Source organism: Larus michahellis, chromosome 2 (assembly GCF_964199755.1).
Source record: "Larus michahellis chromosome 2, bLarMic1.1, whole genome shotgun sequence".
NCBI lineage: Eukaryota > Metazoa > Chordata > Aves > Charadriiformes > Laridae > Larus > Larus michahellis.
This window is the reverse complement of record NC_133897.1, coordinates 80,242,681-80,269,050: the sequence shown is the minus strand read 5'-3', so window position 1 is coordinate 80,269,050 and position 26,370 is coordinate 80,242,681. Positions and strand designations below refer to the sequence as shown.

At 37.2% G+C, this 26,370-nt stretch overlaps 1 protein-coding gene across 4 annotated transcripts in view; it reads left to right on the top strand.

Annotated features, from left to right (window-relative positions):
- The window catches only part of RELCH (RAB11 binding and LisH domain, coiled-coil and HEAT repeat containing), an 85,378-nt gene that overhangs the window by 4,110 nt on the left and 54,898 nt on the right, over window positions 1–26,370 (top strand). For 3 of the 4 annotated variants that reach the window (XR_012585630.1, XM_074576117.1, XM_074576116.1), the window contains exons 2-7: window positions 14,668–14,757; window positions 22,901–22,972; window positions 23,081–23,136; window positions 23,246–23,359; window positions 25,154–25,357; window positions 25,451–25,542. Coding sequence is in view for 3 of the 4 variants with exons in the window: in XM_074576117.1 (XP_074432218.1) it covers window positions 14,668–14,757; window positions 22,901–22,972; window positions 23,081–23,136; window positions 23,246–23,359; window positions 25,154–25,357; window positions 25,451–25,542 (628 nt within the window). In the remaining variant the exon portion in view is untranslated. The remainder of the gene's footprint in view (window positions 1–14,667; window positions 14,758–22,900; window positions 22,973–23,080; window positions 23,137–23,245; window positions 23,360–25,153; window positions 25,358–25,450; window positions 25,543–26,370) is intronic. The other variant, XM_074576119.1, reaches the window with a different exon arrangement.

Here is a 26,370-nt window from a genome sequence, read left to right as displayed (position 1 = left end):
ATAGGCAAGTACAGTACAAATTGAGACACTTGAAATTTAGAAATAAAACTGTGGCTTAAATGTCTCATCCATGTTCATGAACTTCAAATGTTTTCCCGTATATACATATGACCATAACTCAAGCTTGAGCACAGTGGGTGAAGAAACCTTTTCTTTTTTTAATGTGATCGATATGATGCTTTTTTGCCTTAAAATCTGCCATTTATTTTTTCTTTCTGGCTACAAAAGCTCAACATTCCCAAAATTTGAAATAGCTTTAATGAAAATCATAAAGAAGTGGTTTGAACACTTATGTTACATTTATGTTTTTCTGGAGATGATTTGTTTCTAGTTATTTCCTAAAGAAAGTTGTTTGCAATTTTCTGGAGACTTGATTCAAGTTATATTAAGCTAATCTGTGAGTACAAAAAAATGAAGTATTGCTGCTTCGTTGTAGTAAGCTCCTGGCTTTGTTTACAATTTGGGATTCTGTTTGTTTGTTTGTTTCAGATATTGTGAAGTATCTTTCTGGTTTTGTTTGTAGCATTTGAAATTCAGATGGGTCCTACTGGAAAAAGTCACATGGGAAGAGCGTATTGATTATGCTTTTGTGAGAAAGGGGTGTCTTAGTAACAGGTCTCGGTCCTGAGTTACAGACATTGTGACTATGTGCAGGCCTTTGTCATGGTCAGTGTTTCACCAGATTTTTGTTTTGTATGAATATATAGCAGAACAGGGCTACCTCAAAACAGTTCATTATATCTCAGCTTAAATGGCAGTCTAAATAAGATAGGAAACTGGGAAGAAGACAAATCACTTCTGTTATTCTAATAACTAGTTTTTTGTTTGTTAGGTGTTTTGTTTTTGTCAGCTCAAGTCTTTTGTTTGTTACTTTACGAGAATAAGCAAAAATATATAGTCTTGCTGGTTTACCTCTCCAGATGCCGTGAGGTGGAATGATGACTTGTGGGTGAGGCAGTGGTTTTACTACCTGACTTGGGAAAGGTGCTCCCCTTAGTAAGAACAGGGTGGAAAGGTGCAGATAAATAGGTAATCAAAGCCACTGGTATCAGCGAATGGGAGAGAATTAATGTTGTCTCTTTAAAAGAAGTAGAGGAAACGGTTGAAAGAGTACGAGGTTTGTATGTAATGCTGAAGGAAAGGGGAGCTGAGTTCCCTGCAGACCTGCCAGTAAACGGTAACGCCTTGATGAAACCTGAGAGGTTTCATAGTGCTCTGATGTTGGCTTTATTGATAAAGAAGCCAGCAGAACTTTTTCCAATTGTGACTGCTTTAAACCCCCCTCCATTTTAATGACACTTGTATTTCTGAAAAGTTTTCAGTGAGATGCACTTCATAGCTTAAGAGCTTCTTAGTTTAAGACTTCTGCAACTGTCGGAGTTGTCAAATGAGCGAAACCAGGTCTGCTGGAAGCTGTGTCTGATGGATGAGTGGATAGTTTAAGCTTTGGCTGATATCTGTGTTGGGGTGATTTGGGGTGTAATGGTAGATAGTTCAGAAGACAGGTTAGTCTCTATAACTGTATTACTACACAAAGAAATAACGAGATAAGATAGCATGAGGTAAACATGATGTTGGAGGGCAAAGGAGGACAGACTAGTAGCCACTAGTACTAGGCAGGTATATGTCAAGTTGTCACTGAGTAGCAAGTGTACCGTATGTCCACATTATATTTTACCTTATAGTAACTTATTTGCATGTTCTTGTTCTCTTAGGATGTTTACTGATACGCTATAGGGAATTTAGCTGCTTTAGTCCTAATCTTCTGTTCTGTTCCTGTGCCAGAGTTGCTGTTACTTTTTTATGTTGTGGAAGGCGGAAGTGAACCTCTCTGTATAGGCACTGTTGCTAGTTCAGTTATGTGTGAGTCTAACCATGCCTTAGTTGAAAGCTTCAGCAAAGCGAGCAGGCTTTGTGCTGAAGTAGCACATGTTTCCTTCTGACAGTTTTGCTGTTAGGGAAAGGAGATTTTTTTTTTTTTTTTTTTTTTTTTTTCCTCCTGGGAGGTTGGGGAGAGAAGGGAAACAGCAATAAGATTAGCTAGAGGTTTGCATTTCGGAACCAACCATTGAAAGGTTCTTTAAGCTCCCCTATACGTAATTTCAATTCTGTGTAAGTTATATTGACTTTCCTATAACTAAGTTATATTGACTTTCCTATAACTTTTCTTCCTCTGAGGATTACCTTTTTTTTGATTGAAGATATGACTTGTAAATTCTGTTCAGCTGAGAGAGCGCTTGCAGGAAATTTTATACTAGATTCATTACCTGATATAAAAAGATCTGCCTTGTATTTGCAAGCAGGACATGATCAAGTATTGATATGAACTGTGTTGGTTTTCTGGTGTATTGTAAAGATGCAGGTTTGAGAAAATGAGTTGAATTATCCTCTAGCATAGACTGAAACTTTTGAGTGATTCAGTAAAGGTTGTAGGCCTTGTATTTTTATTTATGATGAATGTGCCTGAGACTTGACACAAAGTATGTTGAGTTTGTTGGATGAGCAGTTAAAAAAATCTGTACAGACTTCTTTGTTTTAAGACAGATGAAGCTGAAAAAGCCCTTGAGAAATACTGAACTCCTTCCCCGGTGCACCATAGGGGAGAGGCAATTTACTTCCTCCCTTCCTGCAATATAATGCTGCATGATGGTGATGCAACCGATTACTTTGCTGTTGAATTGAAGGAAATACTGTTATGTAAAAACTCACAGAATAAGAATTTCTTATTTATATAACAAGTACTTTTTTGTTTCGGTTTGATGTTGGAGGGGAGAGAGAGCTATCAGATGTTTTGTCATTTGACAAAACTATTGGAGTAAGAGAAATAATGGCAAAAATAACAGAATCACAGCATGCTTGAGGTAGGAAGGGATCTTTGGAGGTCATCTGGTCCCATCCCCCTGCTCAAGCGGGGACAGCTGCATCCAGTTACCCAGGAACATGTCTAGATAGCTTTGAAATATCTCCAAGGATGGAGACTCGACCGCCCCTCTGGGCAACCTGTGCCAGTGCTCAGTCACCATTAGAGTAGAAAAAGTATTTCTTTATGTTCGGAGGGAACCTCCCATGTTGCAGTTTGTGCCCACTGCCTCTCGGCCTGTCACTGGGCGCCACTAAGAGGAGCCTGGCTCCATCCTCTTTGCACCCTCCCTTCAGGTATTTATATACATTGATGAGGTCCCCCCGAGCCTGCCCCTAGGGTTTTAATTATTTTTTCAATATTTTTTTTTTATTCTTTATAGAATCCATTTGGAACGTTGTTAAAACTTTACTTGAAAATTTACTACTGCCCTGAGATAAATGTAGAAATCGAGGAAAGGGGAACGTACTAGATTTGAAGTATGAAGAAAACTGAGACAATACGATGCTTGAGAATTACGATGGATATTATTTGTACACTTTAAGTAGTCCTTTGGCAAAGACAGTCATTTAAGGACTATATTGATATAATTTTGCTTGATGTCAGAGAGTATAACAGAAAACCGGGTTACTGCAGAGAATGGCAAAATCCTTGTAATGCAAGTTAATTGATACACTTTGGGAAATGCAGTGCTGCAAGATGGAGCATATGGAGTTAATTTGATGCTGTTGATGCTTTCTGATTCCTGCAGAAGCCACCTGGGGTCTTGAGCTGGAAGAAGTACCTCCGTGCCATGCTTCTCCCTTAGCTTTTTTGGTTTTGGGAAGCTCTGGTAGCTCATGCACACTGCAGCACATATGTAGGGAGCCAGGCTGAGTTTGATGCTTTCCCCAAGGTCATATGCCCCTCGACCTCAGTGTTCACTGCAGCAACATTCAAGTGGCTTTGTGCAGGGCTGACTTAATGCTTTCAGACTTAACTAATTTGGATGCTGCCTGAGATTGTCTATGCAGTAACCGTCCCCCTCCGAAGCAGTGTTTGTTACTGGTATGGCTCTATATGAGATCAGCTCAGGTGAATCTGTATCTATATCTTAACCTAGTTCAGTTACTTGTAAGTATATTATTTCTGTGCTAGGATACAAGATCTGTCTATTTTCTACTTTTAATTTCATCCTTCTTACAAGCTTCTGCTATGTTCCTGTCATGGTAGCGAGGGTTATATCTTTCTACTGCAGCGTATCTGCAAAGTAGATGTTTTACATGCCTGGTGATCGGTGATAGGTTTGTTTTCTCCAAGAAGCTTTAGGGTTTTTACCCTCATATACTTTATATGAATTTTCATCGCTTGTTAGTAATATGAAGTAGGTAAATGTATTGATCATCTGTTTTGGGTTGCCCATCATGGACTAGTATTATCTGATGATCTTGAATGCCTGTTCAAGGTAATTTGTAAGCGGATTGCTCTGACAGCTTGAAAGTTAACTTTATTCTAGTAGCTTTACTTAACTTAGTTTCCTTTTCATTTGATGATGGTCTGAAAACTTCAGAACGTACCAACTTTGAAAATTCAGCAGGTCTCATTGAGTAAGAACATATGGAAGACAGCAAAAGAGGCACTTGCAGTTGCAAAGCGAGGTTGATAGGTGCTTGCAATTTAGTGCCTGATGCAATAAGTTACTTTAAGGCTCTTAGTTCCATCTCAGAGTTACCATAGTGATGTGGAATGTGTTGATCTGGTAAAATTTACTCTGCAAGTTCAAGTTGGTTAAAAAAATTGATACTATGTCTGAGTCTACCATAAAGGGTTTTATGCTAGATCAGGTATCTGCTGCCATGAATCAAGCTTGCTTTGCTGGCTTGATCAGCATTGGTAAGCTTGGAACAAGTTGAAACATATCAGAAGTTTTAAATGCAGCAGCCATTTAAGACTTCTCAAAGTAATATTGCTCCACAGTTGTCCTATGAAATTTGGTAAGGCTTAAAGAAATTTGCAGTCTCACTTATGGGGAATTAAATAGTTTAATTCATTTATTCATGTGTATTGTACAGCACATTGCACAATGTATCTATTTCAGTTGCTACATAATACAGCCACAAACACAAAGTATGAACTGATGATCACTTCTTGAAGTGTTAATGATGTCTGATTCTTTAATTTAATGTAGAAAGGACTCCATTGAAGCTCTTCAGGTTTTTATATTATTCCACATCCTCTGTAAATGCTATGTCTTGCCAGCTGGTTTATTCACATATGCATATGTGCAGTTCAGTACTATTATGGGGCTTAAGCATGTGCAAGTGAATACGAGAGGAAGTCTGTTCTTTCTCCCACATTGTCTCTGTCCCCAGTTTCCTTGGCTTCTGCTGATTAGTGCCTGGGATACTGTGCAGGACAGCTGAAAATGCAAGTTATTCAAGGACATGCTTTTTCAGAGCAGTATCTCTAGAAGAGAGCAGGCCATCTCTTACGTGGCCGTAAGGGCTAGTTTACTCTAGGTCTTGAATATTTAAGGTAGGTAAAATACCTAGTCTGCTGACTTCTTTACCACCAACAGAAACAGATTTAAAATATATATTTATACACTTGCATTTCCTTAGGACTGAACTTCAGCAGTTCTTTTATTGTACCTGTAGCACAGAGAAAAAAGGCAAAGTGGCAGACCACTTTGTTTCTAAGGAAACTTCGCAATCAGAACCTGTTATCAGAATACTTGCTGGTTTCCCTGTGTGTCTTTGAACTTAAAAATTAGGTTGGATGTCCTAAAGGTAAAGATAAGCTGTATGCTATACAACATGCTGTACTGTTGTCCTTTACAGATGTATATGAAGTTTTTTTCCAACCTTTCATTTGCAGACCCCTTAAAAAGTTTCAGTTTTGATCTCCTTATTACGTAATTTTCTTTTGAATGGAAAATCTTCTGTCAGAGGTTCCTCCATGCGAAAAGGGTTCTATGTGTATACTGGGAGAAAGGAGAGCTTAACTCAGGACAACTCATCAGGAAAAACTTCTGTATATTGTCTAAAGTTACATGGAACTATATCCTTCGTTATCTTAAAGCTTGCCTTAGTAATAGTCCATGGATTGTAGGCTGAAAAACATTGCAGTAGGGGGCTTTTTTAGCTTCTCACTTTTTGTACATCTGAAAAAGCATTTTAGAATTAGAAAGGTTTGAATTTGAATTCTCTCATGTACAGCTGCAGTTACATGGTTTCCTGACATTTAGAATACCCAACTACTTTTGTTGAAGGTAGTTCATACCATTTGGAATCTAATTTACTGCCGTATATTAAGGTGTAGCATGTCTGTCGGTTGAATTATCATGGGTTTTTTAATTCAGAAGAAAATTAAACCTTAGCAATTCCCTATTTTAATAATTTTGTTCTACAAACCAAAATTTCAGTGATCAGTTCAAGAATGAAGTACAACTTATTTCAACAACTGCAGAGAATTGCATCCTGGAATTGCTTTTTTACTTTTCCTTTTTTTAGAAATAGCCATCAAGATGATGGTGCTAAGGAGTAGTTATTGATGGCCTCAGTCATTCACTTATGTAACTTTCAATATCTGTTCTTATTCAGGAGAAGCTAAAAGGCATTAACCTGAGATGGTTTGTAAGTAGAGTTGTACCTGAGACTGAACCGAGAGGCCTTGTTAAGGTTTCTCCCTGGTGAAATCCTGTGTAGTGAAACTTTAATTTAGTGAAGAGAGTGTGTTATTATCAAGTAAAATTAATTCCGGTGGATCAAGCTGCTTGTGCAAGACTTCTAACACCAATGTTAAAGCATTTTAGCTTTCTCTGCAGTAAAAAAAAAAAAAGTCCACGTTTCTGGAAGCAGAGCTTCTGGAGTTCTTCCTGGATATATATTCAGAATTCCCTATATAAATCTTTTGTTGAATCCAGTAGCATGAACAACGTTCCACAGCAGGTTTTTCAAAGCCTGTGGTATGTTGTGTGTTCCTGTTTGGTAAGGCCATAATAAATGACAAGTAGAACTATATTAAACAATCGGGTAGAATGTCTTCAAAGAGTGGGTTTTGGTGTTGTTCTTTTTAATGCAAAGTAGTGTTTTTTTCTTTCTTCTCCAAATAGTGATGTGTCAGGGTGGATTCCCGAAGTGCCTGGATGATGGTTCTGTAATAGCATGATAAGCATAAGTTATTAGCCAGACTAATGGATTTTGGACTTTTACTATCTCAAAAAAAAGTTGTATCTTCATATGCTATGTGTGAGCTGTCTGCCTGCAGCTGTTTCTTCCTACCTCTAACCAATTCATTCATGGTTTAAATGATAAAAAAGCCACTGCCTGGCTTAAAGTGGAAATAATTTTCTATATGGAGTATCCGGTGGAAAGCTGCTCTGGTCTTGATTGGGAAGGATTTCACTTTGCACTGCATCTTGGTCCATATGGATGCTAGTCAAATTTCTAGTAGCCTGATCAGTTTAAAGTGTGGTTAGCCAGCTTTTTGCTCATCAGTTTAAAATACAGCAACAGTCTTGTTTCAGGGTTACAGATATTTTTCAGTACAAGTGAACACTTGGTTAGAGATGCAAAGTGGATTTATCTTGTACAAGCACAGTATCATTATTACTTCTCCTTGAATTTCAAGGAAAAAGATGGAGTTCTTGGTCTTCACATGCTGCGTTTAGTTAATTGTTATTACATGATGATATGATTTCCTGTGATCTTAGAGAAAATCTGACAACTTAATGGCTGCTTTACCAGCTGGTAATTTTAAAAATCAATTTAGATGTTTGCAAAGTACATTCAAATAGCTTCTAAAAGATTTGTTTAACTTTTTGCTTTTTTTTCTTGAGCCTTTCTATCAAGAAGTAGTATCACTTGGTTTGTCTATATTTTTAGCTGACTTAGTGTCATGCTCATGTAAAGATTATTTCATAATGTATTTTTGTAGAAGACTGCAACTTATTTCTGCTTGATGTATTGTGAAACTATGGCTAATATGATCCGTCTTGGTGTCCCTTTAGGTAAGATGGTAAAAATAAACTTCTTTTACCATCAGATTTCCTCCTTATAGTTACACTAAACTTTCAGTGAAAGACCTGAATATGCCTAGGGAACAGAAGCTGTCAGCAGAAATGTGCATGTCATACAGGTGACAGTTCTGGGAATAAGAAAGGAATTCAAATTCCTTTCCTCTGGAATGAAGCAATATTTGAAAAGATTGTGTAAAGTAATAAGCAAAACGTGGTGATGAACTTGATTTTTAACTTCACGAATGAAATTGAAGCCATTGTGTTTTTCAACAAATGGATTGAAAAACTTTGTAGGTTTGAGTATCAAATATGAATTTTAGCTTTCTGATTTTGTTGATCCTTTTCCAGTAGTAGAGGTAAGAGACTAGAACTGTACACAGGCTCACCTTTAATATTCCAGTCCATCTCCTAGCGGCTCACCTTTAATATTCCAGTCCATCTCCTAGCACTTCACCAGTATGAGCTATGAAAAGCCTAAGCCTATTTCACTTGTTTTCTGTGCACCTGTGGCACTCTCCTGTTCCATATTGCAGTGATACCCTTACTGGAGTTGTTTATTACCTCCTTGTCAAAACTGTTCTTGTTATGTTGCTTTACCATTTCTGAAACATTGAACTGACAGCACTTATTTTTTCACTATTGGCTAGGAAAGCTTTTAGCAAAAAGGAATTGCTGGTTAGAAACAGAAGTGTTTTAATTCAGAATACTGGAGAAAGAAATATAAAATCCATGCACAGAAGACTGCTGGTAAGAATGTGCGTATCATGACAGCAAAATGGCTTCCCACTGCTGTGTCACATCAGGGTTTTTTCTAGAAAAGAAACAGGATTCGGCCAAAGTGTACTTCTCCTTTTCAGTGGTTTCCCCCTTCAAGATTGTGCTTTGATTATTCTTTGTCAAATAACTTAAACCTAAGATTTCTATTATTAAGAAAATGAATATACATTGTTTTCCTAAAAAAAAAATTTTTTTTTGTTTTCCCCGTTCAGTTCACAAAGTAGTTCTCTTTTCTGAATGCTTTAGTTGAAATACTTCCATTCAGTGTACCGGAGTACAACTGTTTGTACCTGAGAAAAATGATGTTTCACATTCCTCAGGTGAGTGACGTGGCTGAGCACAGCCCTTCCCTTGCTGATTCCTCTCCTTCAAACAGCCCTGCTGGTTTTTCTGGTGAATGAGGCTGTTGCATTGTCAGCAGAGAGGTACCGGTTTCACCCCCTGATCTGTTGCTAAGCAGGTACATCCTTTACAGAAGCATAAAATTTGAGGTTGTAAGATATTATTCGTAATTTTCTGGGTGATGGCATTAGTTTTAGGAGATGAACCTCCAATGATGACTGCCTGTGAAGACAGGGCTAAGGGGTGAGACAACAGATATGGTTACCCCCACGGTGACATTTTAGGTAGGTGAAGCGATGGGGCAGGCCTGCCACTGTTCAGCTTCGGGCAGCCTTCAGCACGGCCGTGCCAGGCAGCACGTGTGTGCCGTGACTGGGTTGATGATACATCTGGCGGGCTTCCCAGCCCTTGCCTTCCTGGGCGATATTTTCAGTTAACTGTCTCATTTGGCTTTCTCTTCTCACCTTGTTTTCTCAGGTGATCCCATGGCTGATACCTGAGTAGGCTCTATCAGGAATCCCTCTTTGCTGTTTAAACTCGCTGTCAAAGTTCTTGTGTGCAACTTAGCTGTGTTCCTTGAGAAGCTTCAATATGTTGTACAATGCTCTAAAATTCACCTCGCCTTGTTCCAGTTGGGGAAGCTCCAGGTCAATAGTGCTGCTCTGGCATTTGATAGAAGTAGCAGGTCCCTTGGCTGCCCACTCTCCCTCCCCTCAGCCTTGGCTCCACTGCAGCTGTGCCTCGGGGCAGAGACTGCGGTATAGCCAAAGCAGGCAAGGGCCACGCAGCAGTACAAGCTTTGCAGTATGACTGCAAGGAGGTGGAGCTGCTGCTTGGACCTCACCCAGCCTGGCTGTGCTGGAAGCCTGTCTTTCCAGGTGGGTAGCAGAAACAAGTAGCCATACCAGCACTGAAGGCAGAGGGGACAGGTCCCGCATCGCTTCCTCTCCTCCTACTTGAAACACCTGCTTCAATGGGAGCCGTGGCAGTGCAACGGGGTCTGTGACTGGGCTTTCCCTGTAGCTGGGACTTGGCAGAGTATAACCTTAGAACTGGTGATTCATTGATGCCTGTGGAGCCAGTTTGGCCAGGATATGTCTCATCTGAAGTGCTTCAGCACTGGTGGCGTCTTACCTTAACAGCAGGAACCACTTCCACATATTTTAAAAGTAGTATCCTATAGCCAAGTAGTGGTAGAAGTCTTGTTATATTATTCAAGCTAACCATTTAGTTTGAGTTGCATTATGGAAGCTATAATCTCCTGACTTGATTGAGTTCTGCGATATGTGTCATCTAATGGGACACTGAATTGAGAAGATACTGTTCAGCCTAAGTGCGTATACAGTTGTCTCTGTTACTGTTTCATTTCCTTCGTCATTTATTTGGATATCTGTACACAGTTCTCTGTGTAGATTCAGGTTCCATCAAAGCAATATATAAAGATGGTTTCCATTTTAAAACTTACCTTCACATTGAACAGTGTGGACATAATAACTTCCAGCACCCAAATTGGCTTGGTTGAGTAATGACAGCATGCTTGAGAGATGGTGGTAATTGGGGCAGGTACTTTTGTGTTAGGGAGGAGGATCAGCATTACTGGGAGAGGGAAAGAATGGTAGCAGGAAACAGACCGTGAGGCTGATGCTCCTTAGCACATCTTAGTTTGGTTTAATCAGTCATAATCCAGATATTTGATTTGATATTTGATCTTGCCCAATAAAAGCCTTTCCTGTAGGATGTGTCAAGCCAGCCTTGAATACACTGATTGCACAGAGTGAGTAGGAAGTCCAAGGCAAATGGACTTGATGTTGACAGCCATATTGTAGGCAGAACCTCTGTGTAGGTGAATTCTGCTCTTAATGCTGTATGTGTGAGTGGGCACTGCTCCAAGAGAGTCCTCTGCTGTGCCTTCGTTTGCTGTCTTCCACCTGGACTAGGAAATAATCAGCCCACAGCTCTTAATGCAGGCCCAGGCTGCAGAAGGGTTGATGCAGCTTCCTGCAAAGAGGTGGGGAGTGGCTGCCTGGGCAGCGCTCACTGTCGAGCATTTAGAGTCTGAACTACTTCAGCTGTTCCCTATTCTGTGAGAAAAGGCGGATCATCTGGAGTCATCCTCCTGTGCTGGCATACATGTTGTCTGTCTATCAAATCTTTGAGCTGTTACTGCTGTGTCAGCACCTCCTGTAAATACGCAGTAGATTTATTCCAAAACTGAAATAAAGCCTCTGGCCTACTGAGGGTGGCGTAGCTGGACCTAATTGCCGGTTAAATAAAAATATGTAACAGTTCAAGAACGACAAGTATAAGGTCTTATACCTGTGAAAACATAATCCAGGAGTGCAGCACAGGCTGGGATGTACCCAGCTGGGGGGCAGCTCTGTGGAAAGGCACACTGAGGATCCTGGTGGACAACAAGCTCAATGTGTACTGCTGCGGCAAAGCAAGCCAACAAGTTGCTGGGTTGCATCTACAAGAACATTACCATCAGAGATAAAGAAGTCATTATCCCGCTCTACTCAGTCCTGTGTTCAGTTTTGGTCCCTGTTATGCAAAAAAGATGTGGGCAGGCTGGAGAGGGTCCAGAGAAGGGTTGCAAAGGTGATCAAAGGACTGGGAAGCCTGCCCTATGAGGAAAGGCTGAGAGAGAATGGGGTTTGTTCAGCCTTGAGAAAAGAAGGCTTAGGGGAGACCTTGTCACCATGTTCCACTATTTAAAGGGTGGCTACAAAGAAGATGAAGACTCCCTTTTTACAAGGAGTCACACGGAAATGATGAGAGGTAATGGGTACAAGTTACTCCAGGGGAGATTCTGATTGGACACAAGAGGACAATTTTTCACAATGAGAACAATCAGCCATTGGAATAATCTCCCCAGGGAAGTGGTGGATTCCCCACTGGACACTTCTAAGATTCATGTGGACAGGGTGCTGAGTCTTGTCTAGACCGTGCTTGTGCCAAGAAAGGTTGGACCACATGATCCTTGAGGTCCCTTCCAACCTGGTATTCTATGATTTGTGTCTCTTTATAATGCCAACCTGTATGTAAAGAGAGTGTCAGATGTTTGCTGTTATCATGAACACTGCAATGATAAGGAGAAGCCTAAACGGTGAACATACAAGTTTCAACCCTACAAATTACTGCTGTGCATGTAGATGTGGTGCTTAAGCCAGTTTCTGAGTGTTAAAATCATAAAACCCCTTGGGTTTATTTAGTTTCTGTAAGGACCTTTAAGGTTGTAAAACTAATTGATATTCACTGGTTGGGAATTGTGAACTGTTGGGTTTACCGCTGCTGGTATGATCTTAAATGGCTTCCATTGTGTACATCCTGATATAAACTGATTACTCCATGCTTTTTTCTAGACAGCTGGTTTTTTTGAGGAAGTTTCTGTCTGTTTCTGCAAATAAGTTTGTGGTTTATGGCTGGATTTGTTTTAACAGTTGTGGTGGGAGAGCCTTTACCTCTAAAGCATGACGCCAGTCATATGAAAAACGTTTTGTTGCTTAAGGCTTTGAATGGTTCAGTAATTATGATGTGGGTGACTTTACCTGAAAATTTGAGCATTGTTTCACTGATGTTACCTACTTCATAAGGGAAATAGAAAATTGAGCTGTGAACGTGGCAAGACTGCAAGAGGAAACACAGTTGTATTTCTGCTTTTGCCGTAGCAATGCTATATATGAGACTGGGTTGCTTTTCTTAAACATCAGCTTTTCATTGAGATCTCTCTTTGAATGTTGTCTGCTTCTTTAACTCGAGTCTTTAATTTGATTTCAAAAAATGATCTTAAATGAATAAAATGAAATAAATTGGAGCAGTACTTACTGAACAAGGTGTTACGTGTTTTGAAAAATCAGCTCTGAAGACTTTCATGCTGTGCATGCAAAATCAGTGTTTACTTTTGAACTTAACCACTTTAACTGTGGTTCCCCATATGTAAGATCTGGTTCATTTTCACAGAGGTCCATTTTGCAAAGACATTGTAAAAAGAAGGGTTTGTACTATGCTGCTAAGCACTATAGAACAGCCTAGAGAGAATTATTAAATCAGATTAGTGTCTGGGAAAAAAATGCAGTAGATAAGACCAGGACCTGCAAACGAACAGTGAGTTTTGAATGCTGAAATAAAACTAAATACTGAATAAACACTCATTGAGGAGCAACAGTCTGTTTCATTGCCTGGATGACAAAGCATAGTCATGGCAAAAAAAAATTGTGGTTAAATAAAAACTGTGTGCTATCATATACTTTATGTCCATAAAACAGACAATTTAGGGTTACCAGGAACTTTAGTTTTGGTACTGCGTACGTTGGCTAGAATTGGCAAATTTGGTATTCTCTATAGCTTTTCAAGTGAGTGTAGATGCTTTAATCAGTCTCAATCCAGATATATCAGTGTAGTGCTGGCCTGTATGAAGAGAGGGTCTCGCATGACCTTACGGGACAATTTAGGCTCAAACATATAAAAAAGGAACTCATTAATAGATTCTCGGGTTGTTTGTTGGTATGGTTTTTTGGGTTTTTTTGACACAATGCAGAATTGGGAGGGGGGATTTAAATACTTTCTTTAATGTTAGTCATGACAGAATTTGACTGGCAAGTGATGAAATTGCTTCTGTTTCTACTGACAGTTATGGGGTTTTTTGGCAGCCTTATGGAATTTGTTCTTTGTTCATGTGACAACAGCTCTAATTAAAATTATTTCTGAAGTAATGCATAGACATTAATTTCAAAAGGAGGGGAAAGATACTAAGTTACTTCATATAATTTCTGCATGTTCAATTGTGTTAGGAACGTGTTCTATTTATTTTGGGTTCTGTCACCGAGTAATTTCTTTGCACGTTTTTCTAATAAAAGATGAACAGTGTTTCAATATACTTGAAATTATCAAAATTGCTTTTTGTTTGATTCTCCTCCACGCTTCCCTCCACCCCCCCACCCCAGATTGTCAAGGTCAGATCAAAACCTCATAACCTTATGCTGTTTACTGAATTTCTTGACTTTTTTTTTTTAATTCTTATTAGCAATTTAATTGTAGAGTGTGAATATTATAGCTGCAAGAGCATGAACTGTACTTGCTTTGCTTTAATTTTGCTAGGTAGTGCATTCCTTAGTAAATGTTGTATTAAGTGGGTATGTACTGAAGTTAATGATTAGATCAGGAGATATGTAGAAAAGTATTTGGTCATCTTAACAGACCTTAAAAATACTAAAAAATGGAAAAGGAAGTAGCATATTTGAGGCAGTTACGGGTTTCTGTAAAATTTAAACTGCTTGAAACTTGTTACAGAACAGTTTTTATCTGTTTGGTTTCTTGTGCGTGCTCACCTGCATGTCCAAGCACAGGTTCCTGGCCCATATGGAAAAGGGCAAGCACTACACTGCAGTGCTCCTCATCTGCTGTGGGCAGGGTAGAAATGCAGCCTTTTATGGGGGAGGGGTGAATTTCTTACAGTGTTGGTTCACTGAACTTGCTGTAAAGCTATATTTTCTTCAAATTTACTGACATACTCTTTATCCAGAGACAGACTTTTAGAAAATGCAGTAAAATTTCAGCCTTGCAGAACACATACTTAGCTTTTGATTTATAGTTTCTGAAATGAGACAATGTTTTGATTTTTCTCTATCAAAAGCCAGTCAACTCTTCAGAATTGTTTCTGATTACTTTTTTTTTTTCTCCTCCCCTTAAGATCGTGCTGGAAGCATCAGTACTCTTGATTCCTTAGATTTTGCAAGATACTCTGATGATGGCAATAGGGAAACAGACGAAAGAGTAGCAGGTAAGGGTTTTTTTTGTATGATTCAGGAATTGCAGAATGCTAACTTTACCATTTGACTTGTTGTTTCTAGCTACAGTATATTTAAACGAACATTCCTGAAGACGTCAAGACTTCAACCTGGTGGTTTAACTAGTCATTTGATGATATAATCATGTTTCAGACACTTCTACTGTAATTACTGTAAATTTTCATGCAGGTGTATTTCTGTATGGTTCCAGATGTCACCAGGGTAGAAACAAGCAGTATACTTGAAAATTATGCCAGTTTTTGACAACAGAACAATATCTTAATATTGTCTACTGACTCCTGTTTATCTGCAAAATGCTAGAACATTCTGTGTAGTAGTCTGTGGGCTACTACATGGGTGATAGCTTTCTGATAGGAAGATCTGTAGCAAGTCATCTCTTAAATATAGGTTAGGTGTAGATCAAACGAGCATTACCAAATGCAAAGAGTAAACATGGGATTTTCTCAGTTCCATAAATATTCTTTGCTACAAATCTTAATTGTAGTGCTTTTCTTCTCTCCCATTTGATTTCTTGATTGTGTAAGATTGCTTCGAAGAAGTGACAGGGGGTGTTTGGCGCTTGCAGTTGGTCTGAACTTAGGAGCCTGTGTTTAATTTCAGGATTTCTGATTATCTTGCCAGAGGCAGAGACTGCTTTTCTCTTACATTTGAAATTTTTTAAATAATCTCTAATCCAGGCTTTTTTCTAAGGTCAGATATTAAGTTTTTCAGAGCCTCTATAGAGAAACCGATAAAAGCTCTCTAGAAACTGCTGCAGAACTCTCTTTCCTTCTTGTCAGTTAATACTGTTTGATATCATGAGCACGTGAAGGTTGTCCATGCTGTGACCTTTGTTCATGTAGTTTAGCTGTATGAAATCTGAAATGATGCAAGCTGCTGTGTCTCTGCTCTGAACAACCACACTTCATCATAGCAGAAATGCTGTCATGTTCTTAAGCAAATAAAAGGCTGGTGAAACATAGTTCTATAGAGGATCTTGATTCTGGAATTTCCTCTCTGTCAGTCTGAAATGGCAACCAGTAATGACCCAGAGAGAAGAAACAAAAGTATTAGGAAAAATCTCGTTTTTCTTACCTGGCCAGTGTTTCTGTGGTGAAGGACTGGATTAAATTCATGAACATGTAACAGATTCAGGTGTTTTGATGCTCTGGTGTGAAACTATAGGTACTTACTGTTACTTCATTTATATGGAAACTCACAAATTATTATTACTATCTAACTACTTTCTTTTTCAATACGTCGTCAGTTTCAAGAAGGGAGAAGTTGTAAATACACAGCTAATCTTCTAATTTCTGAATTTTGTCCTGGAATACAAGAAAGAAACAAGCAAATTCCGAGTACTTTAATTTTTTCATCATCTTTGTAGATTTCTCCTGTTCCTAGGCAATATTTCTTGGCATAGTATTATTGAGAGAGCTAGTCTGATCTTTGCTTGGAGCTGTCTTCAGTAACTGAATTGGATTAGAGATGCTTATAGAAAGTAAAGATCAGTCAGAATTGACATCCAGTAGAACAATTAATCTTCTGACTGAACATTAATGACAAAATATTGATTGCTTCCAGTATGAAATTAATATATCCTAAATGAGTACATCCTAAAATACATAGAGGTTTTTGAAGATTACAGTATATTAATTGACCACTGTCATATGTAATAACAAGCAAATTATATGGCAGGATATTTACATTACATTTCTGTGTTTCTTTAGAGAGGTTTTTTCTATAAATTGTTAAAAGGTGACTTGAAGAAAACAAGATATGATACTATTTCTGGATATTTGCAAAGACTTGAAGTTTTCCAAAATATCCTATTTCTACTTAAAATTCTGGTTTAATTATAATTGCTTAAAATCTTTTGCCTCAATTCTGTTTAAAGCCATCTACCTACGCAATAAACTTCAGAAAACTGATAAGTATTTAATTTGTACATAAAAAAACTATGTCAGTAGACGTTTCCTTCTTTGAACAAACTCTGGCTTATAACTTCTACTTTTGAAGTAGTTCTTAGCTGCAAATGTGCTTTGAAACATAAGTAGAAGTTCATCCTGCTTATTTTTTCTCATATTCTTTCTTCTCAGCAAAGACTTTTGATGCTTAGGAGATAAAATTTTAATCTGTTGCAAAAGCTTGAGGCCATGATCTGATCGTCATATTTTTCTTTTGATAGTTCTCAGAGTGAGGTTTGAATAGTTTCTTTTTGTAAATGCCTTTCTCATGCTGTTATCTTTGGTTTTTTACTGTTTGGACAGAACCCGTGATTTCCATATCAATTCCCTAGTCAAATGTCAAATGAAGGGTAGGAAATAAATACATATCAGTCACTAAAAGAAACTGATTCTGAGTCAGAAGGACTTCAAAACTGAAGTCCACATCCAGTTACAAATACCTTTATGCCATGGCAATGTTAGAAAGCATCAAATCAAAAAATGTATACCATCCAAAGCCATCTTTTTTTTTTTTTTGGGCCGTTATGGGTGGTGTTAGACTTAGATGACTTTTTTTTTATTTTATTTTACCAATCCAGAAATTCCTGGAAATAACTAGAAAGACTCCTGTTTGAAATGGATTTCAGTATTTCAGATCTGTTAGCCCAGTTCATTCCATCTGGCGTTAGAATCAAAATTTTGCCTAGAAGCCAAACATGTTTTGAAGAGTTGATGTGAAATTGTCACTTCAAAAATCTGATTGAAGGAAACTAAGTGAGTGTTTTCTATACTTTTATCAGCTTGACTGAAAAGATCCAAGTCACAAAAGCCAGTCAGGATGTGGATGAGCATGACAAAACTAACTGTGATTTAGAAAACATCAATGTTCTTCCTTATCTTCATGATATTAACATAAATATAGAGAGCTCTATGACAAACTGGATAATACATTTGTAATCTATGCAGCATTTCAAAAGATATATGCATCCTTTGAGCTTGCAATGTACTAGATGTGTCCTGGTTTGAGGTTTGTTCTCTTAGACTGATAAGTTTTGAATCTAAATTCACGTATAAAGTGTTAGAACAGTTGGCGCTAAGATTAAGTCAGTACTGCAGGATTTGCTAGGCTTAGTAAATCTCCTCCATATATTCATTTTCATAAAACAACCAGAGAATGGAAAACCTGTTCCATTCCCGTGAAATAAGAGTACACCTAACTTGAACTCAAATACCCACAGCGCTTGGTGTAAATGGGTCACCTGACATTCAATCTAAGATGTTGCAGAAGATTCAGTTCCTTAAATTGACCATCTGTACAAGTACGCTTGTGATCTGAAAACCTTACTCTCCATAATTCAAAATATTTAGTATTGCTAACCTGCCTTTGGCATCTACTGTTTTGAGAATTTGATAATTTCAGAAACACAGTGCTGTGTTTTCAATGATAATACAATGAATTCTCAGATTCAAATGCCATTTCAGTCATTCTCGGATCTCCCTGCATTAGCTTTAACTTCTGGCTAGACTATGTATCTCTGATTAGCAGAATAAAATGCTGTCCCTGTCAGGATTTGAAGGGAAGAGACAAGTTCAAATTAAATCCTGAAAAATGATCAAGTGCTTTTTATCTAGACTTAGGTTCACATTTTCTGCTTTTTATAGAGTCTTTTTGTTGCTGTTTTTAATAAGTACTATTACTTGTGTGCAATCAAAATCAGAGGAGCATCTTACAAAAAAACAACCCACAAACAAAAACCACAAAAGGCATTTGTAGTACGACAATCGCTTGCTGATATTGTGTGTTCAATTTGTTCATCCGGGAAGTGGGTCTGATTTTTGTCTTCCCATTTCCTGTCTTAAGCCCTGTTAAGCAGTTGTAAACCTCCTTAATTTCTATCCAGGTCCATAGTTTCCAAGGGTTGAACTTGAAGTCAAGTCTGCTGTAGTTCAGGTCTTCTCTGTAGCTGGTCCTGTCTCATTAACTTAAAAGCATTAATGAGGCTAGTAAGTCAAGTGCTGGCTTCCCACCACTGGAATGATAACAAATTCTTTCTTAGTTTGGTTATGAACTCTCACGCTGATCATAATTTTTGTAGCTTGATAGTCATCGCTCATGCTGCAGTACAACTTTCTGGTTCAGGTCTATTTGTGTTTCATCCTGCAGTGTTTCACACCAACTGTAAATATGATCACTTCTTTTCTTCTTAGGACTCATATCAGGGAAGTGGGAATTAGGAAACAACAGGTCTTGAAGTATATTCTGAGAGTGGCTTCATTGCTAACTATAGTCAGAGAATTTAAATTTCTTCTGATTGACTCAAAATGTATGCAGAAATCCATCAAATGTAATGGGATGTCATACATGTTTTAAAAGGAATAATTTAGGACATTATAGAGTTTTACATTTACCTTAGAAGGAGGAAGAACTTGAAATGACAGTTAAAACACAAACGACAACAAACCCTGACAAAAGGTAGGTAAGCACAGGGGCCCTTGATACTTCAGCGGAGAACTCATTTTAAAAGAAAATGCAAGCATGCTATATAGTGGCTTCATAACGTAAAACTACCTTTCTACTGTTGTCTGCAGTACTTCATACTGAAGTATGCAAAAGTTGTGCCAAGATAATTCATATTTAGAATGTAAAATTCTAATATAATTGGAAAAAAATATTGCTTATACAAAAGTAAGTATTGAAAATTTTTAGAAGTACTGTTTATTTCTTCAACTTTTTGGCCTTGGCCCAAGAAGACTGCTTTTCATGTAGATCTCCACTTGTTCAATATCCCAAATCACCGGTTGTTCTTTATAGCTAGCTTCTCGATCTATGGTTCAATAACTTATGAAGTCATTAACAAATGTGGATGAATAGGATTCACTTTTGAATTTCTAAGCTGAGCAGACAAGCTACCCACTCCTGATATGCACATCTCTCTTAAGGTGTATTAGATAAGCTGCATGAAAAGTAAAACATTTAAAAATTGCTTATCTGAAAGTCTTGTTCTAATGCTTAGATGCTTGCTTGAAAGATTCAGCTCTTAAGTAAGTATAAGTCTTTTTTTTTTTTTTCCTCCCGTAATTTGAGTGATTTGAGTTCTTTATAAAAACAAAAAAGCAAGAGAGCCACTTAAATTCGGAAGGAACAGTTTTCTCCCCAAAGACAAACCAGGTTTTCTTGTGGAAGATTAAATAACCTCAGAGCTCTAAATTTCTAGTCTCTGCTTTCCTGACACAGAGGAGAATCAATTTGGTTCTTTTCTTTGCTAGGCTGTCTGCGGCAAAACTCTTCTGTGGCTCGTTCTTAAGGAGCTCCTTTCATCAACCACTATAATGAGTTATACGTGTTATCAGTTCAGTCAAGTACAAAGTTAAACTTTAGCTGGCTTTATCAATGCTTTTGAAGGGTTAACTTCACTAAGGTACATAAGGAGAGGGGGACAGCAAGATCATGTCATTTATTTTAAAAGTCGGTGCTTGACAATGGTTACAGAGAAAGGGGTTAGAGGTTGCTTTTTTTTTTATTTAAGAGCTTTTTTTTATTTAAGAGAATGTCATATCATCAACAAATAGGGGTTTCCAGTGTTGATTTCATTAGTAAACACATTGAGTTAAAAATCCTTACGTATTTTGGTAGAAAATTGCATTTCAGTATAGCTTCTAAAACAAAGAGCTTTTAGAATTTGATTGAAATTATGTTGTAGCTATTTACAAATACTTATGCTTCTATAAAAAACTATAACCAAACTTCTTCAAATAAAAGCTAAATTTGTGACTGACTTAAGTGCATCAGGGTTTGTATGGTGGCAATTATAATGATGGCATTAGTAAGACTAGGAGATGAGGTACAACTGTAACAATGCCGTGTTGTAGTAGAAGTGTGTGGCTGTTGTGACATGCTGCCAAGTATCGACTTCTCAAATATAATATGTCCAGAATCTTCCACTGTATACAGAGAAACATGCAGCAGAGTAATCTACTTTTAAGGTTGAATGGGTAAAGTCCTAATGGCTTCTAAGAATTTTCAGCATCTTGACAGTTTACTAAAAACTAATTCTTGCCGTCTGACATGGGTTTGTCTGACATGAGTTTTTTGGCTTTCTACGCCTTCAGACATGTCTTATTCCTATTTTCCTTAATGGGATTTCTGATTTTTTTCTGATTTGTGTTGTTTTTCTAACTTTTTTTTTATTATTTATATCATTCTAGTTCAGGGCACTCCTGATCTGCAACTGTTCTGGTCTTTGAAAAGATTTTACAAGAATCCAATTTTAACACATAGTCATTTCCGTCAGAAGAATTACTTGATTTGAATTCTTTACAATTTTCAAAAACTAACAAATTAGTAGCTTACAACTTAGAATTGCAAACGTGAATTAGTAACTCAAATGCAAGGAAGTGCTAAAATTATTAGATACTTTACTACAGAGCATTTTTCTAACTTTGTTGCACAGAAGTATTTGCAGATCAGCATTGCTGAATACTAGAGAGATAATACATACTTTATTCATCGTATCCTCAGTTGCGCTTTTGTATCGCTGCAGTAAAATTCTGTGCATCAAACAAGTTACTTTCATGTAGCAAGTGTGGTGGACTGTAGTTATTCCTTCAGTTTTTATGGATAAATGCAAACTGAGTGAATTTTTTTTTCCATGCTTGCTAATTATCGCAAGACTCTTAAGTAACAGATTTTCAAAAGAGGAAACAGTTTTATTTGTAGTCTTCAGTAGCATTTCTTACAAGCAAGAACCCATGCAGTGTTTCTGCTATGCATTGTCCTCCGTGTAAATATTTCAAAATGCCATGTTAAATTGTTTCCAGGCAATGATTAAAAATCTCATTAATATTTCCTTATTAAAAGTAGCTACAACATTTTTAGTTGTGCATGGGAATAAAGTAAACGTTAGATAATCTATTTAGAATAGTTTAACACTTCAGTATGGTAGCTGTTCTGTGCTCATCTCTTCTAGTTAAATAGAATAAGAATCCTTTCTGGTAACTGTATATTTAAGTGTGATGAGATTAATCTGAGAATTAACGAAATGCATGTAATTATCTGGTAATTCCTTAAATAGGTTCCCTTAGATGCTCTAACTGTCAATGGCAAGAAAAAAGAACATTTACTATATGTTTTGCAATGGTACAGGGGTTTAAAATTTGAAGCCACAGTATACATAAGACTTCAACATCAAAACACATGAAATACCAGTGCAAAGCAAGCACTACTGGCCCTTTCTGGAGGAAATATTGGAACATGAGACACAAGTAACAGTGACCAGGGGAGTGGGGAAGCGGAGCAGGTGATGATAGCAGCTAGAATTAAATATTTTTGAATCTCTAAAGTTGAGTCTAGATCATTGACAGTGTTGTGTAGTCTAGAGTCACTGGAAACTTTTAGAACAACGGAGCAGAAAGATTTTTTTGTTGCAAGCTTTTCTGTAAGTACTATATGAAAGCTGCATATTTTAGGGTTTTTTAATCTTGTGTGTCTCTTAAATGTATTCAATTGAATTCAAAATCTTAATCAACTCTAGGGTATTCCTAAAAAATCCACTATTTTTAAATAGATGTAAAATGAGATTATTTTTAGTAGTAAAATAAAATACGTTTCAAGTTCTGCCATTTAAACTACTAAAATTTCAGTGTATAATTTTATTTACAAAAAAAAAAGTAAATCTGTAGTCTCAATGGGACAGTACATTCACTTCATGGTTTAAGCTTTGCTACATGGAGACAGCTTCCTCTACTGCCAGCATGTATTTTGTGTCCTTTAGATCTATCCTTTTGATTGCTCACGTACTCCCCTTGCCCCAAAAAATCAAAATGTTTGACAGTATCAGCAGATTGTAAGAGTGGGGAAGAAATAACAAGCATTTCCCAGTAATATGCAAAGTTAAAAGCAAGCAAAAAGAAAAAAAAAAAGACCCCAAAACCATACAGCGAGTCCTTGTCAGACAGCTTGAAATTTTGGTTTAGCTAACTTAAGGCCAATGAAACTATGGAAAATGTTCACCAGTTTGCTTTCAGACCAACTCTGCTGCATGTGTTCATAAGTTCCATAAAGATTGCATGCTTTCTGTTTAATACAAACTGTATATTTTTTTTCACACCCATCCTTGCTTTTTATATTTTATTTTTGTTTCCCTTGCCTTGGTTGGATGCCTGTGTGTGTTTAATCCAAATCCCTGTCCAGTCCTGGAGTTTGAACTTCGGAAAGCCAAGGAGACCATACAGGCCCTCCGAGCCAACCTGACTCAGGCTGCAGGTGGTGTACATAAACCTTTTCTTAAGTCTCTACTTTGAACAACGTAGAAGTAGCTGAGCTCATCCTGTGTGAAAGAGTAAAACTTAGTTACTTTTTTTTCCTCCCCAGAAAATGAAGTTCCTTTGCAGGAACGAAAAAATTATAAATCAAGTCCTGAAATTCAGGTAGGTGGCTGGTGATAACTGAGCTTTGCATGGACTTTAAGATGGATACGCTTCCGTAGTTGGAAGGAAGATGAACCAAATATGTAGTGTATTGTTTTCTTTTTTCCAGGAGCCAATCAGACCTCTTGAGAAAAGAGCTCTAAACTTCCTAGTAAATGAATTTTTATTGAAGAATAGTTACAAGCTTACATCAATAACATTTTCAGATGAAAATCATGATCAGGTAAAGTTTTCATGTGTTTTTTTACATGTCTGCTTTCCATATTCTGATCTTGTCTTAAACTCAAGTGAACTTAAATGATATTTCCTGTACATGTAGTTCACTTCATACATATGAGTGACATATGTATGAATATGTTAGTATTTTCATATATATAAAGCATGGTTTGAAAACACAGCACTTTGAGGAATATTTTCCCAAAATTTGTAGGATGGAGACAGAATGCTTGCATTCTTTAAAGGAAGGAAAGCAAGAAGATAAAACACTGAGTTATAGGTACTTACACACTTTCCTGGGTTCTGATGGACACCCTTTCACTTAAGGATCTGGATGTAGTAAAATTTTGAATGCAGTCTTTTCCTTAAATTGTACTGAGCTGATTTGCGCAGGATATATAATATACGCATTGTTTGTCATCTCCTGGGCATACATATGTGTATGAGTATACTTAATCCTACTGTGGCACTGAACACAGTCTTGGAGAAGCTCTCAGCAATAAGATGTTATCTTATGTTATCTTAGATATTTCCAAATATAGCTGTGCTTTGATGCATTTTTCTTAAGAGGATCAGTTTTACTGCATTTCATGGGAAAAATTTCTTCAAATGTTTGGAAGGTTCTGCTTACATTCTGACTGGTAGTGGGTGAACAAAACACCCAGTAACACGAACACCTGATATATATTCAGCACAAAACTGTAGTATTGCCAAAAGAATGAAATATTGAATTCAATATTAAATATTGAATTTCAACCAGTTCTATCCATAACTAGTCTTCCTATATTTTTCCTACAGTTCGTATCCTAATCTGTAAAGAAAATAGGTTGTCACTTAAAGTTTTGGGATCATCCACTGAAGATTTGAGTTTAACAGTGCGAGGTTTCATACAAATACTTGTGAGGATACAGCCCTGAATACAGAAATTAATAATTTAGCCTTACTTCTTATGTGTTCGCAACTGAAAGTGTTTTATGTTGTAAGACAATTAGCTTTTCTAGATTATTCACATCATTCTTTCAGAAATTAATCTTTCTTCAAATAGGTGTATGTAACCAGACTATGGAAAAATATAGTGAAAATTGTGAACAGTAGGGGAAAAGTTTAAAAAAAATTTTTTTTTAAATTTAATGTCATTAAAGAGACCATCACAACTCCTGTATAAGAGTGCAGGCGCTTACTTATATGTGCGGACATGGAATCATCTTGTAATAATAGGACAGTAGCATGTCAGTCAGAAAAGGAAGGACAGATAGTGATGGTTTGAGGCAGGAGGCCCTACTATTGTTTAGATCACTACACGATTAACACAGTTAAGTTCAAATTTCACTGAGAATGTGCACCCTGTCTGTCAGTCATCTATAGAGCTATTAGACTGTCTACTTCTGGAAAATTACATTTGTACTTGTGCATGAGATGGGAACAAAACTATACCTCTGTGAGTAGAAAGCTTTCTGTCAACTGCACTGGCTTCTGCTAGAATTTGATCAACGTTATATCTGATTCTAAAAAGTGTTCATGTCCTAGAAAGAAAAAAAAATTGTGATCTGTGTGCTTTTGGAAGGTCCTCTCTTTAGTACATTACCTAGAGCAGCCTTTAGGGTGAAACTGCTTTGGGTCATGAAGTGGATCCTTTTTCTACTTTTGTTTCTTGCTATCTGATCTAAGCTTTCGTCTCCTTTACTAAATGCAATCTTGATGTGATTATTTTGCTGTTGTATGATGTGCAGTCAAATAAGGAAGAGAAACAAAAATAAAAGGAAGTATATTGTATGCTTTAGTTTCTCTTATTTCTTTGAAGGATTTTGAACTTTGGGATGATGTAGGATTGAACATTCCAAAACCTCCTGACCTGTTACAACTCTACCGTGACTTTGGAAACCATCACGTTGCTGCGAGAGATATGGTGGATGTATCAGTTGGTATAGAAGATGATGAGTTAGAGGCTGCTACTCCTATACTTGGGACCGTCCCTGTATTTGAAACAACACCACAGTCAATAGAAGTAAGAGATTGTACAGAAGAAATGTTTTCAGCTGTTTGCAGTACCACTTCACTTTTGTTGTACTAAACTCTTTTGTTTCTATCTTGTATTTAGCAATGTTTAATAGTGCAAAAATTAGAAGATCAAATTAGTGTGTTAAACAGTGAGAAATGGTCTTTGATGGAACAAATCCAAAGACTTGAGAGGTATGTACTTACCAATCTGCTCGACTGCTGATAAATGTTGGAATAACTTCTCAATGTTCTTCTAGCACATATATGAAAACATACAACTTACACTTATAAAATTACTAGGGGTTCTTCAGAGCAGGACAGTCTTTCTCTTTTATTATGTGGTATTTAATTTACAAAAAGGAAGAGTCTTCAAACTGACTATTTCCCTTTTATTACTCACATAATTTAATTTTCTAATCACTATTGTTCTTTCAATGCAACTTTTTTATTTACTTCTTTGAAAACAGAATCAGTTCTGATGTGTTTTGTGTAGGTTTTCTCTTTGGTCAGCTTTATTTCACTCCTTAGTACTATGGTGTGTACAGCTTGCAAACACAGTTAGAAAGATGTTTGTTTTAATGACTTATTTCAACACAGTTTTTCTTTCTACAGAGCAAGACTAGTAGAAATGACAGTATCTTTAATGACAAAAAAAAAGTCTTTAAAAGTTTGGTCAAACCGTATGATTCTGTAAGCTGTAAGATATCATTCCTCTTAAGAGATGCACCAATGCAACAAATGGGCAAGTGCATAATTTTTAAGTGGCTTTATTGACTTGCATAGTTACCACTTCAAAGACAGGTGGGATACTATATATTAATTCACCGCTATAGTATTTTAAGTTTTGCATCCCAGATAGAGTTCTGTCTCATGACAGTTTGTGTTGCAGTGCTCCGATCTCAACCAGAAGCAGATAGCGCTATTGTTATTCACTTATTTCATTGATTCACTCACTCTGCCTGCAACATTTTTCCTGCTACTAATTATTGACTAAAGAACTCTATTAAACCAGTGCCCATT